General features: G+C 40.1%; 1 protein-coding gene across 7 annotated transcripts in view; it reads right to left on the bottom strand.

Moving 5' to 3' along the window:
* nrxn3a (neurexin 3a) overlaps positions 1 to 17,743 on the bottom strand; it is a 116,368-nt gene extending 98,625 nt beyond the window's left edge. For 4 of the 7 annotated variants that reach the window (XM_028394862.1, XM_028394864.1, XM_028394863.1 and 1 more), the window contains exon 1: positions 17,059 to 17,743. In XM_028394862.1, coding sequence (XP_028250663.1) covers positions 17,059 to 17,743 — 685 coding nt within the window. Of the gene's footprint in view, positions 1 to 7,367; positions 7,380 to 8,241; positions 8,269 to 9,737; positions 9,759 to 17,042 lie in introns of all 7 variants that reach the window. The other 3 variants (XM_028394861.1, XM_028394865.1, XM_028394860.1) reach the window with 3 other exon arrangements.
* Between the last annotated feature and the right edge of the window lie 1,316 nt (positions 17,744 to 19,059).

Raw genomic sequence — 19,059 nt, 5'->3', positions numbered from 1 at the left:
GAGAGAGAGAGAGAGAGAGAGAGAGAGAATAAAAACAGAGTTGTTCATGGTTAGAAGCAAAGAATTCCCAGTGCTCATCATCTCCTGATTATCTGTCTCCTCAAGGTTAGCGAGAGTACACACCTCTATAGTGCAATCAAACGTGATTAGCTGATTAGCATACTACTTGCATAATGTCGCTACAATTCATTGCCCATTGAGTGAGTTCATCGCCGCTCCCTAGGAAACATTGATCTTCGGCTGCACTCACACACACGCAGATACAGAGCTACACACACGCAGATACAGAGCTACACACACACACACACACACACGCTGGCATAAATGGTCAAACTACAAGTGTAAGTTCGATTCAATCTGGTCACCACCCTGCCTATGTCACATGCTTTCTTTTTCTGAATAGTTGTACGTTTATCCAAATGTGTTTAGAGCCAGTTTACTCTGCATGTGTTGGTACTGCCCCCTGAGTATCCATCTCAAACCCACAGAGAAAGACTTATTCTTTGTATTGAATAGAAGAAGAATTAGAATGGTTGGCCAAGCTAGCACTTTTAATTGAGGGCAACACTCTGTCCAGATTGAACACAACGTGGTAAATGAGGCTAGCTTCAAGTGCATGGAAACACTGCAGTTTTAATGAAGATATCTCCAGTCAAACAGAGGAAGAAATCTAAGTGTCTCACCTGACATGCTAACATGACTGCAAAACAGCTGCTGAGTAATACTTTAATATAAGCTGTTTGTGCTTGGAGATTAAAACATCCTTGTTAGGGCAGTAGTGAAGCTGTCAATCCCTATGAATCATCTCCAGTCAAAAGGCCCAGGTTAAAAAAAATAAGTCAATTAATCTAACTACAAATCATTACAAAATAAACTTATTCGCCACTTGACCCAAAATTAAACTGAGACTTGATCATCACACCAAAATCTGATCAATAATTAATTGCTGCCCATTTAAAACATCTCAAGCCACACTTTGCTCAGCACATATCCAACCAACAAAGGGGCTTAGGCCAAAGTCTACTAATCCTTTTTTGGATTTGGATACATGGACACCTAATGGGCAATGTATTACTTACACCTGATTATTCCAGTCCAGTTGAGAACATCAAATTAAAATGAAGGATAGCAATAATCATTTCAATGGTTCTTGAGTGTACAGCCATCCTCAAGGTTCACTTGATGGGCTGTAAATACAGCAAAATAAACAAAATGCACATGTGTACTATAATGCATGACTGCACACTATTCTGAGCTGCAAAATTGTAATTAAGCATCTTTATATTTGAGTTGAGAATGAATGCTTTAACACAATTTCTCTCTTTCATTTGCCCAGAATCATGTTTAGAGGTAAACTTATATTTTTATGACTGCCCCACATGGACTTCAATTCGTTCATAGTTAACAGTATTTACATAAAATGGGAAAGACGTTGTCTGTGTGATCTCTGTTTTGTCTGGATCTGTTGTTTTCCGTGCCACTGCTGTTCGTTGGCATATGATCTCTGCCAGAAAGGTACATGACTCAGTATGGCACAGCATGAACAGCTCGGGTGTGAGTAGCAAGCCAAGAATGGCTTTGGTCTGAATTACATGACAAGGGGTTAAGTGTGTTGTACTCAGAATGCACATGGATACTGTAAACAGAACCACAGACAGTATACACATGTATGGCTGAACATAATGAATTGAATTAAAACACTCATCTTTGACTGTGAGCAATAACGAAAATAGATTTAGTCAGACAGCCTGTATACTGTGAAGTTTTACAATGATGTATCAATTAAATCTGAATTAAATTGAACGCATGCATGGTTAGGTTTGGGAACAGCAATGGCTCAAGCTACGCTTGCTTTTTGTCCTTTAGGAGATTAAAAAGTGTTTTCAGTTAAAGACAGATGTCTGCAATTTATCATGAGCACAGAGGAGGTCTGGTTGACTTGGAACCATTAACATAAAATTGGACAGAAAGTATTAAAGCATATACAGTTTCCTGGAATGACAATATGATATTTAAAAAGGAAATATTGATCCTGTTAGTGCTACAAACATGGTTTCTGAATTCCCAATTGGTCTGAATAGGTGATGGTACAGCATCGTAATTCTCATCGCTAACTTACCATAAACTGGCATTTCAAATTGCATTCTGCCATACTTAAATCTGCAGTTCTACATCCCACTACCTATTAGTCTCAAATGTACGTATGAAACAATGAACACAATGGTCACTATCTTGGCTAATTAAGCAGTCTATTATGATTCAATGCACTAGCACATGAAATTGAACTGACTTATTTCTAGATACTGCTTTAGCATAAGCAACAACAATCATGTATTAAAAACCAAACCATTGCAATAAAGACTCCAGGGTTACCCAGCATTTTACCCTACTTCTCACAGATAACCTGCCTCCAACTGTCATTGATGTTGGGCTATCCCCATCCTTTAGGTCTGGCTCACCCACCAGCACTCAGCCAAGCGCAGAAAACCCAACTGTCGAAACACCCCCTCCCCATCCTTCCATGTACATGACTTGGTCTGGCCATAAACAGGTTCATTGGGTTTTCTGCTTTACTTTATAGCCTAGATTAGATGAACCTCTTGTATCTGCGCAAACACACCGGTGTAATAATAGGATAAGAATTGTAGTGATTTACAGGTACTCATAATTTATAAGGAAAATATGTCCTTGAAGGTCAAATACCAGAAGACCACAAGTCTTAGACATGTCTCTAAATATGAGCCCTCACTCTCTACTGCCATGTACATGGCATCTGCTAGCTCAAGGGTTCAGCTCTGTTTGTCCACAAAACAAATGAACCCCTTGCAGGTTCATGTAATATGTAATGTAGAATTAATCACAGATGTTTGTAAATAAAATTAAGAAATAAAATGAATGTAGTGGTGTCCACATTTCTACAATGCACCGCAGTGTGGACAATTCTACGCTGATGCTGTGACTTTTCAGTGTACTAGCACTGATTGATGTTTTACTAGCATAAATGTTCCATGCAGTTGTGTAGGGGCACTTTTGCAGGATCCACAAGATTAACTCAGGGATGCTGGAGCAAGTAAGTAAATAATATAGTACTATGCCATGCAAGAGAGCCAAGGAGAATAATAATAATTTATGATCATAGATGGTACATCCATATTTAGGGTGGGCTGAACATTCACAACTCGTACAATCAGCAACATGTAAGAAAATGTTCCAACTCTTCTCCAACTGCTGATTACAGTTGGCTGTTTGTACCTGGCTAAGTCATCACCTGAGGACACACAGATAAGGCTAACAAAGACAAATCAAGTAACTCTTCACTATGAGTGTGAGATTCCAAACTGCTCTATGGAAACCCTGGTTGTCATGAAAGGTTACAGCCAATGGTCCAGCCAGGCCAACATGTGGGGAGAAGCTGTTACCTTTGACTTGCATATCTAGGAACCAACCAATCAGATGCAGCTTTTACAGCTAAGGATAAAGAAGAGAAGGATTTTGCTCCTGGTAATCAACAGAAACATGCTGCTTACATGACAAATGTCTACCAGGATTGTGCAGTTGTATAGATTTGGCTGACCAGTGCAGTGTGTTCTATAAGGGGAGAAGATTGTGACTGAAGTTGCTAAATTCAATAACGGTCTTTTTTTGCCTGCACCCCCTGTGTTGGCTTTACCACTGCATCAATCCTGCGCATATTTAACCGATAGTAGGTGGACAAAATTGCATTAAGACGGCGAGAGTGAACAGACAAAGAAGCTAATAAAAATGGACAAGATTGGAAACTGGTGGTGATTCAGAAAGGGGGGCAGGAGGTGAAGCAAAGGCGAAAAAAGGAAAGGAGTAATTAAGGAGTGAATGAAGAGTGAAAATTAAGAAGACAACAGAGATAGAAGGGGAGGGAAAGCACAGGCAGAGATAAGGGAAGAAGAGGGAGAGAATATTAAAATGACAAACAAAAAGATATCTTCAAAAGGGAGCACAGAAACAGTTGGTTTCAGTCTATGACAGTAAAATATGACTCCCCAACGGCAGACACACAGTTTCTTATTATCCCCTTTCTCTCTCTATCTGCCTCCTGCCACCAGTGTGCCGCCATGCAAATAGAGCCGGAATGGAGCCTCTTGTCTGACTAACAGGAGGCAACAGGGAGCCTGTGTGTGTGAGTCTGTGTATGTGTGTGTCGCCTAATAATGTCTAACCTCTCGCTCTGGGATTAGACATAGCAACAAGGAAGAAAGACAGGTGGTGAGGAAAGAGGAATCTCCAGGAGCTTGCACAGGCTTGTGCTGTGAATGGGGGAAGACATTACAGGTGTACGCAGCAGGTAGCGACCAATCACGGCTTCTCAAAGCAAACACACAGAGACATGTCTTCGCTAAAGCTGCTGAGACTTTGTAATACCAGGACCCTTACACTTCAAATAATATTTAATGTTAAACACAGTATGCTTGGCTAAGGCTTTACCAGGTACTTTCTTAATAAAAGTAAGTAATCCAAAACTATGCGACTATGTAAGGACAGAACACAGAGTACAGAGAGAATCAATTAGGAGGATTAATGATACATAGAAAGATAACCATTATCTAAAAGTTACATACTAATGCTGCAATTGTGGAAAAAAGTGTTCTTCTGGTACCAGTACATTTAGTGCATGGTGGAGGTTTTCAACTCCGTTACTACCTACAACCTAGTTTCATTACAGTCATTAGACGAATTTAACAAATGATAACACTTAACAATAGAACATTATTCTCTGCATTTTCTCAGGAATTAAGACAAATCATATAAATAATTACTGTTGTACCATAGTGATAAATTACAAAGCAGGAATTAAATCACGTATATGACAAAGGTCACTGATGCCGTTACTATGAGTCATGTCATAGGAAGGCTGGTAAAACACCAGCGCACATGCAGATTGTTCTGCATCAGTTCTGTGTTAGTGGAAATGCTACCTGACAAATCACAAACAGCAAAAGATTTCATAGAACTGCCCTATAGATATTGCTCTTGGGTTGTCTTTTTAACTTTTTCTGTTATTTTTCTTTGTAATAAAGTTTCCTAATGGCTGCTGGTTATGTGTAATTGTTTCCAGGTGAGTCATCACAGTCCTGTGAAGTACATCAGGACAAACAAGGCTTTCATTTTATATGAATATAAAGCCTGAAACTATTAACCGTCTTCTTTGCATGCAATTATTTTTTTACAGTTAAAGGCTAATTTCCCCTCAGTTAAATACCTTGAACCCTGGCGCCTGCAGCTTTACCTGGAAGTTACCAGAAAAGTCTATTCATTGCAGTGCTGACATGTGCGTCCTTATTAACAAGTATTCAGCGTCTGCCATCATTTAAAGCGATACCACTAAGAGCACTGGCTGTTTCCATATAGTCATGGGTCCTAATAGTCTAAAATCAGGCAGGATGTCTTTCCCTTTTACTCAGTCTAACATTGTTTCCACTTGATTTATTTTTGAATCTAGCATCATAATAATCCAGAGAGGGGGTTTGTTATGCCAATGTACCAGTTATCCATGGTCTTCAGAGAGTGGGACAAGCAAACTACAACCAAACAAGAATGTCATGTGATACTGAGTGTACATCATTCATGATGCCGTGCCATTCATTATCTGTCTTGGTTACTCTTGTTGTTGGTAGTGCTGTTGTCATTACTTCCATCCCAGAAAGTGCGTGCCAGTACGTTTGCCATTAAGAAAAGTAGTTCTGTAGTATTACAAACGTAACGTAAACGTAACGTAGAATACGTTAGACTTAACCCTCTTAGTGAGTTGGAAATGTATGATTTTTGTTTATTTAAATATAGCATGCATCACAGTCCGAAAAAAACCAACAACCCAAAACATGAAGGATGATTTTTTTGGTAGTCCCTGAATGCATTGTGTGACAGACTATCTAACTTTTCACCTACAAAATTACGATATGTAAAACACAAAAAAATCTGCACTCTTTGCGACAATGAAGAAGCTATGAGTGACTCACTTGTGACCAACCATTACAAGACAAAATTTCAATAGTTAAAAAAAAGGTTTGTCGAGGCTGTAAAATTATAAACACTTTTTGACTGACAAACCCTGTGGACACTTTTACTATTGTATTTTAATTTTCATAAGCAATATTTATGCACTATATATTACACAAAAGCTACGTTTGAGTTCTAGCCATAATTGTGCTCTTTCAATTGAAATACACAGCATATATGGATCTAGAGCCATCTATGTACATTTTACACTAACACCAAAACATGCAGATCCACCTTATATTTACACCAAAAACAACAACATAGACATCAGTCGCACTTATTGATCACAGAGTTCTCTGCTCATTTCCTTTTTAGCTTGTTGCTACTATAAACAGCCACTTAAAGTGAAAATGCTTGTGCTACTTCATTAAAAAAGAAATTGGCTGCTAAAGGCAGCGATTCCAACAGTTGTCCCTGCCTGGTACTAGGTGGCTCTGCACCACTCTCCTCGCCCCTGGCAATGCATGACTCTTGTTTGCTCTTGTTTACCTACAGAAGGCCAATATTAAGCAACAAAGTCCACCATAAGCAAACAAAAAATGTTCAGCATATCTACAGCAAGCTGCACTGCACTGTTCTTTTACACATTCTACCCACATGTTAATGCTCCAAAGCTGCTTCAAAGTAGTCACAAATATGCTTTAAGCCTTACTTACGCCTTAGTCTTTAGTCAGACACATTACAAAACAGATCTGCTTTTTAGTAGTCCTATAACACAAGTCTCACTTTATGTTCCATTACAGAACAAGCTACCGTCAGACACCTAGTTCTGGTTTCCCTCTGTGCTAAAACAGCCAATCACATTAGCTGGCACCAATGTAGCACTTATTATGATTGATCCATACAATTCCCATCAACATACTGGACATACCATCATGTAACAAAGCGTTCACTTTGGGTGATTGGCTACAGAGTCTCATTGTCAGTTGTTTTGCTAAAGGAAGCCCTGTCCTGTCAGTACAAAGTCTGATGAGCTGAGTAAGACTCCTTGCTTGGGTGGGTGGAGAGGCTTGTTCTGAAAACTGATCCACAGCGATGCCTGTTCATTTCGCATCATACATCTGTCTCATAACATTCCAGGTCTTCTAACAAATCTCTCTCTCACACACACACACAGTCAGAAAACGATGCTTTCTTCTTCTTCCTTCAATTAAGGTTGGCTTAATTACTCGCTTAATCCCAGCACCCTCAGTGAGAAACCATTACAGAAGAGACACTGAACACACACAAGTAAACACATTAAAACACATTACACTGCACTGCTCTCAAACACTCACAGAGCAGGCGTCGCTTTTCATAGAGGCGGAAAAGGAAAGATTTCGAAAAAGCTGTACCTTTGCTTTTAGCTAGAAGAGCAGGAGGGGGAGGCAGCAGAGACAATCCATGAGGACCAGGAGGAAGAGGAAAAAGAGAATGAGTGAGTTTAAATTCAAGGAGACACAAAAGGTATCATGTCATGAGGGTTAATTCATGTACAGTAGCAAGTATGTTGCACACAGCAAACATGCAAGCACAGCAAAACTATACTGAACAGTAATTACAGAAATGGTGGAGTTCAAACTGACCAACAGCCAGCCATAGTTTTTTCACTGTTTCACTACAAGTTACACATTTTATGTCTTAACCCTCTGAACCCCGGCAGGTTATAAAATATAATAATAAAAATGGTTGCATCCACTAAAATTAAACTTTGGCAATCTGCCAGAAAACTCTCAGAATCTCCTGACTCTTATATGGTCTTTGAATGCATCATATGTGTTGTGTTGTTCAGTACATTTAACCATTACAACTGTGGCCAGCAGTAATGGGACATAAAATTTAGTTTATGTGCAATAGAGTGGTTTATAGAAGCTGCAACATTGGATACAACGTTGCATACATTCAAATGTATGTACCTGTGTTATACTACACAAAGACATGTTTAATTTTAAGCCATGATTTTACTGGTTCCATTAGATGTGCAAGACTTCATACTGCCACCCAAACAATAACTGCACAAGGTTCAAAACACAGGGATTAAACACAGTTTTAACCAAATATGTAATCACTGTCTTTTTTAGGAAAGTAAATAAATAATAACATCACACTATCACAATGTGTATAGAACTGTGATCATCTACATACATTCCACACCAACACCAAAGAATGCAGCTCCACACTACAATCACATTAAGACAGTAGAAACTAGGTGAAGAGAGAGAGGCATACCTTGTTCTGCCATCATGTGTGCAAAGCCTTGAGAAGGTAAGACAGAGATAAAAGAGAAGGAAAGGAAAGAGTTGAACACTTAGCAAACTGAACACTTAGTTTCAATACACTTTGGTATTGTGATGGCACATGCTGTTTCCCCAAAGAGGAAAGCATGACATCTGAACACAAAGAGTAACACAAAGCTTCCTGTGTCTGAGCAGGAGGCTTCCTTGTAAGAAATAGCACACGTGTCGTCTTCTCTAGAGCGCATTCACTAACACTGACCTGCTTGTATGGACTAATACCTGTGATAGTAATTTGGGAATTTGGCAGCAAAAACAAATTGTGAATACGTCTTTTTTTATCAAACAGCTATTTCATTAGTATATACTGTAGTTGGACAATTATATATTCAGCTAAACAGTGATCCATTTTTAGTTCTGTTTCTGTTCTGATGAATGTTTTTAGCCCTCTACCAATTTTACAGACAAACATTTTTGCAGTAGGTATTGTACAGTAAATAGTGTCATGGTCATGGCACTGGTTAAAGTCTGTTGTAGCTCAGACTGTGTTCAAAAGTCTGAACAGGGGAGCCACTTCGCAGAAAGTTTTTGTACTGATAACTTTTTTTGTCTGAAAACTTTTTAGGTTACTGTCCTGCGTTTAATGACCTGACCTCACCCAGATGGTCGTCAGGAGCGGAGAACATAAAAAGAGGTCATTGTTTGCAAGCCAACAAAATGACCCCTGTGCACATATATGGCATGCACTTGCTGTATTTATTTAGTGTATTGTTCAGGGCAAGACCCATCACCATGGTAGCCAATAGTGGCAGACAGACAGAAAAGATTGTTTAGTCTTGTGAGGGTGAAAATCAAGCAAATGTGCTGATGATTTGTGAAAAATGTGTTGGGATCACCACACAACTAGCTGCTATAAATGTGACATGCTATTGTTACGTCCACTGGGGTGTCCGTTGAGTTGAGCGTCTGCAACTTGGCAGTGGAGTTCTGTGGCTTTATTGTAGTGCTTTAGTTTTGTTTGGCTTTTACCAATGCCATTGGAATTTGTGTAGCTGGGTTTTCCATTTGTGCGTATCTTCAGATGATTCGTAGGGAGTTACACCATTTGTTTCTGAAAACCCATTTGTGTAGCTTATTTAGTGTTAAATGTTCTCCTTTGTTAGCATCTTATCGACGGACATGGCGTATTACCATGCACAACTGTCATGGCGGCAGCTTATTGCACATGCATAGAGAGCTTGCAGACAAGCACTGTCCTAATTGTGGGGGTAACCATGACACTAGTAAAATCATTAAACTAATCCTGCAGAGGTTATGCTCATTTTGTTGGATCGTAATGTAGAAATGAATTTCCAACCTGGAAAAGTTCACCAAGGGCCCCATGTAGCTCATACTATAATATACAGTATGTTTGTATGGCAGCTGTACAGATAATAATCTACAGCTTATAGAACATGAATTAAATATTATTTGCAGTTTTCAGAAACTCACCTGGCATTTTGTTCTTGATCTCTGGAATAGGAGACAGAGAAAAGAAGCAAAAAAAAGCCAGCATTAGAAACACACTTATTGCTTGCATGTTGACTGTCATGCAAATGACAAAACACTTCATAGTCCATACAGAGGGCTGGCAGCTTGCACAGCTATTTGTATGTCATTTCCAAAAGCAGAAGTTTTTAGCAATTAAGAGTTTAAGAGAACATTTGGTTTGAAAGCAACATTAATTCCCATTACATTAAACACATGAGAAATCATGATTCAGCACACATTGTTAAAAGCTACATTATAAGTCAACTTGTTGGATAAAATGGGATTTTTGAGGTCACCGTTGAATATGCACACCAAAAAATATGTCTTGTTGGTTTTCTTGTGTTGTTGATCATGGTGGAAGTTAGAATTTTTCAGCTGAGGGTGGCACTTGATACAGGACGTGATATGAACAACAAACTCCCAGTATTTAAAATTAAATGGCTGTACAACATGCAGAAGAATGTGGGGCCTTGTTCGGTGAGGGCACTCAGAGAAATTAAGTAGCAGGCAAACGAAGTAATTGACTTGAGATGCATTAAATGTTCTTAGCGTGCACTAATTGGGCATGTTAGGGTGTTAATGTGAATGCAAGCAGATGGAAGTCGATCTGATATGCAATGGATATTAATTCAGTTTGAACTGAGCACCGTCAGCTGGGCCACAATGTGGACCAAACTGAGCCAGTGGTCATCTGGGAGTGAAAGTGTGTGTGTGTGTGTGTGTGTGTGTGCATGGGTTTGGATAATCTTGCTAAAGCTTCAATTCCTTTGTGTCTGTTATGAAGCAGTTGATTTGTTTGAGATTTCCATGGCATTGAACTAGTCACTCAAATACCAACAGAAGAGGAACACTCTTGACAGAAAGAGATTAGAGCAGATTAAGTGTGTGCACGCACACACACACACACACACACAGACAGCAATGAGAGATAAAGAGAGTGACAATAAAAGAATGTGTGTAGTTTTTTTCACACTGACAGTTTTTGTACAACTGAGAACTGTCCTCCTGTAATACCGTTACATCACCGAGACAGATATGCACTTGCTTTATAACACAACTGGCTGTGTCATGAATGTCATCTATGCACATGCTCCTAAACTTGAAGTCCTTGGGTATTAGATAGCATAGTAGTACAATAATGATAACACCACTTTGCTTTTTCTGATACCACTTCAAATATGTAATCAATAATGTTATACTATACATGTTTACTGTGCTTCCCTCTTTAACAAACGCCTGAATGTATATATGTATTTATTATATTATTAAATTAAATCACTTTTTTGAGTGGTGATAGGGTATCAAATCAGATTACATCTCTTTCGACCCACCTCCGCTCCACTTGATCTCTACCTCTTAGCCTGTAGTTGGATTAACCAGGATGACTGATACATTGTCAAGAGCACAACAGCTGAAGCCTCCACCCTTCATACACCGAAGGGTGTGGCGCCCAGACTTGTTATTGAAGTTTGGTTTTTTTTATTTTATTTTTTTTTTTCATACTGTTTACTAGGAACATACAGTCAAGGTCAGGAACAGAGGGTTGTATAAACAAGGAGAGAAACAAAGGGAAACCGCTTTTGAGAGATGTTTATGGGACGAGACAAGTACCAAAGTCAGACATAACGATGTGTTACAATGAAGGACGCAGTATATTGTCCACTGACCCTATTGGGAATGAGGTGTAAATGTTGAGGTGCAGAATGGTCTAATAGCACCTTTATGGTCAAGTTGATTTAGGCTGATAAAATGACTTTATCAGCACTTCTCTGTTCTGTAACACGTGTAATTGTCAGGAACAAGGGTTGATGAGGCGGTAATGAGTACGTACATTGTAAAAGAGGGACAGAGTAGTTAGAAAAGGGAGAGAACAGGATTAATCTTTCAGTTTTTATTCTCACTCTAGTTTGACTTTCAGATAATCTATCCTCCTAAACTCAGTTCTTTGCTCTCTGATGATCAACAGTATTCACTCGCCCTCCCTGCTGCTCTATCATTTTGTTCTCTATCGTGACCTACTTAATTTGACAATTCCCTTCTCCCTGTGTTGCTCCTGTTTCTATTGTTGGGCTTTGGTTTGTGTGTGTAGAGACAAATCAAATAAATATTTAATAAGGGTCCCGATCAATAAAACAATCAAGCATTTATAATACAGGTACAATTCCCAGTGGGAGGCTTGCTAACATTTAACTCAAAACAATTACAGTAACTGGGACCTTATAAGTATCCCCAGCCCTTTGAGACAGATCCACAGTCTTTAAGGTGACTCACAAGCTCTTCGACAAACTTATGTATTCGTTGGTGGACACACAATTTAAGAGTTAGAATATGACTCTCTCTTTTAATTCAATACCCGGTGAGGCTAGGATAGCAGGGGATTAGAGCCGAAAGTGGATTACTTAAAGGGATGATTCATGATGTGCTGGATAAAGTGGGAGAGCACAGTGATTAATGAGGTATTTCAAAATCTGCTTCTGCTTCTTTCACTACTGTTGGACTAACTGATTGTTTTTTGGATGCTATAAACATGGAAGGTAAAGCAGTGAAAGGTATGTGCACACCTACACAGTCCATGGGATAAAGGATTAAGCACTGAAGGCATGATTGTGATTGGTTTTTGTCCTCATCATTGTAACAGCTTTTAAATCTCTTTGCTGACTGAATCCACCCACAGCAAGGTTAGGTGTTGATCTTAACATACGGGCAGCTGGAGGAACAGGGAGGGTTGCTGAGGCCATCTGCTCATAGTGGACTGTCGGCAGCACTGTGCTGAGAGAGTGACCCGCAGGGCAAAAGGCTTTTCTCTTTTCTGCACAACAGACAGAGGTGCTGAGAAATAATGAATTACAAGTGTGTGTATCACTTCATAACTGGGGCTGGAACTGTTTGTATCATTTTAATTGTAGTAATAATAATAATAAATAGTTTTAACCCAAAAACGCAGGTTTCTAGTGGTAGTCAAGCTTATCTTGACAGCTCTATGGCTTTATCAATTCTAAGCTGAGCAGAAGGTACTGAGTCAGCCAATGACTTATAAATGTTATACAAAAATGATATTATCAGTCATCAGCCATGAGAGGACAGAGTCAGCAGTCATCAGCAAAAAATAATTATTGGGCTTCCCTGCTTTTTCATAGCTATAAAACCAAACCTTTCCCAAGCCTTTGTTAGATTTTACATCTAATAAAAGTGGCAGTTGGAAGGCAGATTTAAATTTAAAGACTATTGATGCATGATGCACATCCTTCCTTTTGATCTGATATCACAGCTACTATGTTAATACTACTGTAAATAAATGGTTAGAACTAACAAGGTTATGTATTTAGGTATACCTTTTAGTGTGCAGAGCAGTCTGACAGACTTCAATAGTAGTAACAGAAAGCCAAAGTCTTAATGGTGGTCATCCGAATACCAGTCTGGTGATGAACTTCCAGTAAGGCAGGGGACCATTGAAATGGGCATCAGCAAATACATTCAGCTCAATGTACGGTAATTGGCTTCTGATATAAAAAAAATGCAAGGTAGTTGATGTTCTCCCTTTCTGAGTAATTTTCTATACATCATACTGTACATTCCCGGTCACTAAAAACTGAAAAGTCAAGGTCTATGTTTTGTGTTTCTTTCCTGCACAAACATCAGATTTCCCTGCAACAGTGCTGGATGGTTGTTGTCTTGTTAGTGACAAAATCGTCAAGTTGAACTTGTGGTTGGAGAGGTTGTGGTGTCTATCAATCAGGATTTGAGTTTGCACATGACTACTGCAGATTTATGAGCATGTTCAATCCAAACAGGTATGAGTCAAAGCATAGGTCAATAAGCTGCTCTCTGATGCTAAGTACTGTACATCACACATTTAAGTAGGTGGATGTCAGTAACCTGACCGGTCAAAAGGAGGGGTCTGCAAAATACTGACATCTAAATCCACAGGAGGCTGCGGAGTTGCATTCTGGCCATGAAATGGCTATTGTTTCATCTGTTGTACAGCTTCACAAAACACTGAGGGCATATAAGAAGCAAACATATTGTTTCCTCAATGTTGCTTTTTTAATATTTTCAAGTGTCTTTTATTAGCAGGAGGAGAACACAATTTTCAAACTAAGGTCTGCAGGGGTTTAAGAACTTAATCGGATGCTACATAGTTACTGTCAACAAATCAATTATTTTAATTGATGGCTGACACCAAATTTCAGAAAATGCTGTACTGACTCCGGACCCGGTTATCAAGTAACCATAGTTACCTGTGAAACACAAGTAAAGGTGCATGAAGCAGTTGTGCTTCTAAAAAAAAACAGAGATTTTCTTTTCAGATTTGGGCAGGCACTTATTCAGTGGCTCTTTTCTGGGAACCCAGCAATATTAGTGGCTGTGTCGTCATTAGTGGTGGGCTGTGAATCATGTCTCTGCTGTGAGCGTGACTCATTGCACGAACAACAAGGTTGCTGCCCATCACGATTGTTCTTTGTTAAATAATGCTTCTGGAATAGGACTTCCACTGCTTTTGTTAAAAAGGCATACTGCTGTGGCATTTGCATTCCTGGCATGTAATGACTCAAACTATCTTTTCAGTTTCTTTCTAAAAAGGCACGAATTCTAAATTGTCTTTTCTTTGTGATATGTAACTTTAAGCAGCCTCGGCTTTCCCCTGTAAGTTGAAGAGAAGTTCCTTCTGCTTTTAGTGTGCCCCTCTGCTCATGTTTTAGGTACCACACTGTCCCTAGTTGAGGCTAAAAGGCTAAATCTACACTTATTTAATACTGGAATGCTAAACTTCAGGATCAGTCCAGCAGTCCTTGTACTAATACTAGTTTGTTCCATATATTTGATTGGCCATCATGGCTTTAGTTTGACTGCCTATTGTTTGTATATTTTCATGTGCCCCTAAGTTGAAAGAAGAGCTTGTGGCTGCCATTTTGACTTGATCTCATCCCAGTGGTGTCTTGCTGACTTTGAGTCAGCCATATTCTCTCTCTGATGTATTCAAAAAGCAGGCATTGCACCAATTCCCCCCTCAGCCAGGCTCATTAAGCATGTTATTTATCCCTCAACAATCACCAATCTAAATTCTTTCAGGGCTGCTTGAGTTTCCTGCCTTCCCTTACCTATCACTGCCTCGCAGGAGGCAGCCAGGCAGATAGGCCAGAGGGTAGGAGCCAGACATAAATCAACGATGGGAACGGGTCCTAACGTGGAGGCTGTAAATCAAGGTCGGGAAAAGCAGCCCGTTAACCTACAAGGGTCACTAGCGCCCTCACATCAATGTCTCACTGAGTCATGCATCACAGTGCTGAGGTGGTGTTTGGAAGAGAAGAGTCAGAAGTAGGAGGATAATGTAACAAAAACTACAGTATAGAAGAGTTGGCTATTATTATTCCAGCTCTCGTAATGGTGTTGTTCTGCTGGCATCAGCCAGGTTCTGGGAGGATTATTTTGGTCATGTATAAACATGTATGCTTTTTAGAGTTTTTACTGCAGTTAGACACATAATCCCCACCTGGTATCTGTGCTATATGGCCCTCAAACATTATGGAACACTTAGATATCAAAATGTTATAGAATATGCACATCACAAGCATCACAGGTTTAAGTATATGCAACTCCATGTCAATCGGGCTATCAGTGCAGTTTCTCTTATTTATTTTTAGCCATAGACATTAGTCTGAATAATTTGTGCATTTTGTGTTACGGCCTCTTTAAGTGCCACCCTCAGGATACATTTCACATTTTTTTTGCCTCAATAAAAGTATGAACAAGCAAACCAAAATCACCAGTGTGTTGGTCCAAGTGGACTGCACTGAACACTATGCTTCTAATTAGGCTCAGTGTGTGCAAAGCCGGTGGCATCAGGACTGAAAGAATTGTAAAGGCACAAATGCTTCATACTACATATAGCACAAACAGAATTGTTGCATGTATTTGACTGGAACTAGGGCAGAGATGTCAGTGGAGAAGTGCAGCGTCCTCTCTCAGTGCTAGTCAGCACCTGCTGCAGCTATAGTCCCTTACTTGCCTGATGTCATGACAAAGCACTGACAGAGCTTGCAGATTTTCCTTTAATACTTCACACACCGGTTAGCCTTCTTCTTTTCTCTTGTGTATGCACTGAGACAACTCAGGGACGCCACACAAACATTTCTACCCTCAGAGCACACCGTGTCAGTTAAATGCCGCACATTCAATCAGCTGAGCAAAAGCAAAGCCGTTGAGCCGCCACCAAGACACTGAGAAAAGGAAAAGCCCTGACACCTCCCCCCACCCTGCAGAGAGATGACAAAAAAAGAAAAAACTAATCTTTAAATTCCAGATTCCCTGGCCCTTTGTCTGTATGCTAAGGATTTGGCATCAGCCCAAATGGGATGTAAATTCCATATTTGTGTAGTAGTTAAGAGAAGATGGAAGAAAACATAGTAGAACCAACATATTCGAACAAATTACCTCTGATCTGAATTAATTAAACAGAAAAACGGGTTCAGTGACTTTCTCATCTAAGTGGTATCGATTATCTTATAAGGAGTCAGATTATTGTGTCTCCTCAGCTGCTGGTTTGGAAAGCCTGAAGAATGTGCATTGATTGTGAATAATTAAGTACATGGAAAGAGTTTTTTTTTCAGCACACGTTCTAAAGCAGAGGTGCCTGGATCCATTTCTGCATGTTCACCATTACCACAACAAAACGGCCATTATCACAGAATGTTCTGAGCTCGGGATTTATCAAATGACAGAAAATCCAAGTTCAAGTTTTCTGCATAAAGCAAATGAAAGTGCCTTTTATTTGGCCTGCAGGGAGGAAATACATGTGGGGAAATGAGTAAAGGGCTTTCTTTTAATAGAAATCAATTTTAGTCTGGGCACAGCCAGCTGTAGAGCAATTGAAACACAGTGCTGGAAAAATTCTCCGCACAAAGGGATGTGATATAAAACACCTGCCATCTTGTGATTGGCTGAAGAAAAGGGGGCTCAGGAGGCCCCATTCTCTCTAAAGGCGTTCTTATCACTGCCTGCAGAACCGATGCCATTAACCTGTGCTTTGCTGGCTAACTGTGCTTAGATTAGCTTTCTGATTTTATAGCTCAGACACTATGAGACCTAGTGTAATAGCAAAAGCAATGCTTAGCCTAGACAGATAAAGAGCCAAGTTATGTGAAAAACATTGACTTTGCAATATTTCTGTAACATGAAAAATTAAACAAGCCTGTATGACACAGCAGATTCCATTAGATGCCAACTCTTATTCTAACAAGCAAAAAAAAAAGCCATAAGATGACTGACAGCAATGTGCTCTTACCTTCATTGCAGAAGCGGCCCTTGTACTCCGTTTTGGAGCAGTCACAGACAGGCTCACCATCCACCACCATGCATGTGCCACCGTTCTCGCATGGGTTGACAGTGCACCACCCCTCTGACTCCAGGGGCACCTTAAGGCTTCCCAGGAACAGGGGCTGTGAGACGCCATATTTGAGGTCTGTTATTGTGCCCCTTAAGGGCTGCATGTTTCGCACTGTGGGCAGTGTAAGTGCACCGCTGCGGATATCCTGAGGCACACCACCCAGGAACAGGTCGCTGACTATTTTCATGAACTGACGTTGCGGCTGTACTTCGTCCGCTTTGGCCTGACCGTCCAGTACCAGCACTGTGCGCAGGTTATACCTGCTCAGAGTGGCAAAGTGCCAGCTGCCATCGTCCACCCTTCTGTCAGACACAACAGTGGTTTCAGCGCAGTCGATGCTGAAGCGCAGCTGGAGTCGGCCCTCCACCACCGCCAGCTGCAGAAAGTCACAGTAACCTCCATCGTCAAAGTACAGCAGCAGAGCCTCTGAGGCCTCTGTCTTGAACTGGAAGCTGAGGTCACCGCGGGTGCTGGCGTCCCAGCGGAGGTAGCGTGCCCACTGGCCTGGTGTACCTAAAAATTCTAATCCCAGACATGTGCTGAGAAACATCTGCAGCCTGATAGAAAAACCTACAAGATCCATAGCTGTGAATAATTTGTTAATCCAACAAAGCGTCTGAGGGGAATCCAGTCAGATTAAAATATTAGGATGCTTAGAATTTCAGATATCCACAGTTTTATCCACAATGTGGGTAGAGATATGTTCAGATATATATTTCTTATAAAAATAGGAATTTAAAGGGAAAAGGGCTATAGTGGGAGAACAGTCGTGGTTGTGGTTAACAGTCTTAAGTCACAATAAATTGTCTGGTAGCTGCAGGGCAGTGATGGTGTGGAGGAACTGTTGCTTTTCCTCAAAAAGATAATGATTGAATCTGTTTTCTGTTACTTTTCAGAACAGTAGAAATCCAGGCCTTTGATGCAAGGTCTGATTGAATGGACTTCTCTGGCCATGAGGACGAGCAGAATTTCCTTCTTCATTTTGTCCGCTGGGAAATTGTGCTGACAGGGAATCCAGCAGCCTCTTTCAGTCTCATCACTGTCAGAAAAAGAGAGGCAGAGGGTCACAGCTGGGCCTTCAGCATTGATTTTACTACTCCTTATACTACATCACAAAACCCGGTGCAACATCAGAATAGCTTCACAGGATACCTGAGTGAACTAAAATGAGAAGTTAAAAAAATAAAGAAACAACATCAGTGGTTACAAACATGATTAAAATTAAACAAGTACATATTGTTCAAAACTTGACCACATACATATTATGTCACTATTCTCTCTCAGTATAGGGACATAACTGCCATAACATTTCAACAAATATAATAAAATGAAATAGACAAAACTCAGCTTTAGAGTAGAACCCCAGATTTTTAGGGCCCCAGCACTGAGTGGTGCAAAGGCCCCATTGTAATTGTAGTGTTTATTATTATGTTGTATATGTCTTTTGATAAAATTCAGTTTCAAATAAATGACTGATCATGGAGTGGCTTCTTCCCACGCACTACACCTCCACTCTAGCACCAGCTTTTTGCCTTTACTTTGATTAACTGGGCGTTCCAAGATGGGCATGGCACTGTGCTTCAAAACTGCTCCCACCATTATGTATAGTGAATTTTCTCCCATCTGAAGCAAGCTTCTGCACCATTTTCTTGGCTGACATGGTGACAAGTACTACACTGACTGAATCACTAAATCTATTCTTTCAACCAAACTACTAAGTGGTACAAAAAGCCAGTTTCTCCTAACTAGCCATATCAGTGTTTTGAGGAACTGTCCCACCTTTGTATCGTCACGTTTCCTCCCGCCCAATATAGAAATTCTAAGTGGCTCAACGGTGAGACCCAACATTGTACCTTCTAGTTAAGAAAGTTGACCAATTAGTATTAGTACTATATAGTA

This window comes from Parambassis ranga, chromosome 22 (genome assembly GCF_900634625.1).
Source record: "Parambassis ranga chromosome 22, fParRan2.1, whole genome shotgun sequence".
In the NCBI taxonomy this organism is placed as follows: domain Eukaryota; kingdom Metazoa; phylum Chordata; class Actinopteri; family Ambassidae; genus Parambassis; species Parambassis ranga.
Note: the sequence above shows the minus strand (reverse complement) of the source record. Positions and strands in the feature narration are given on the sequence as shown.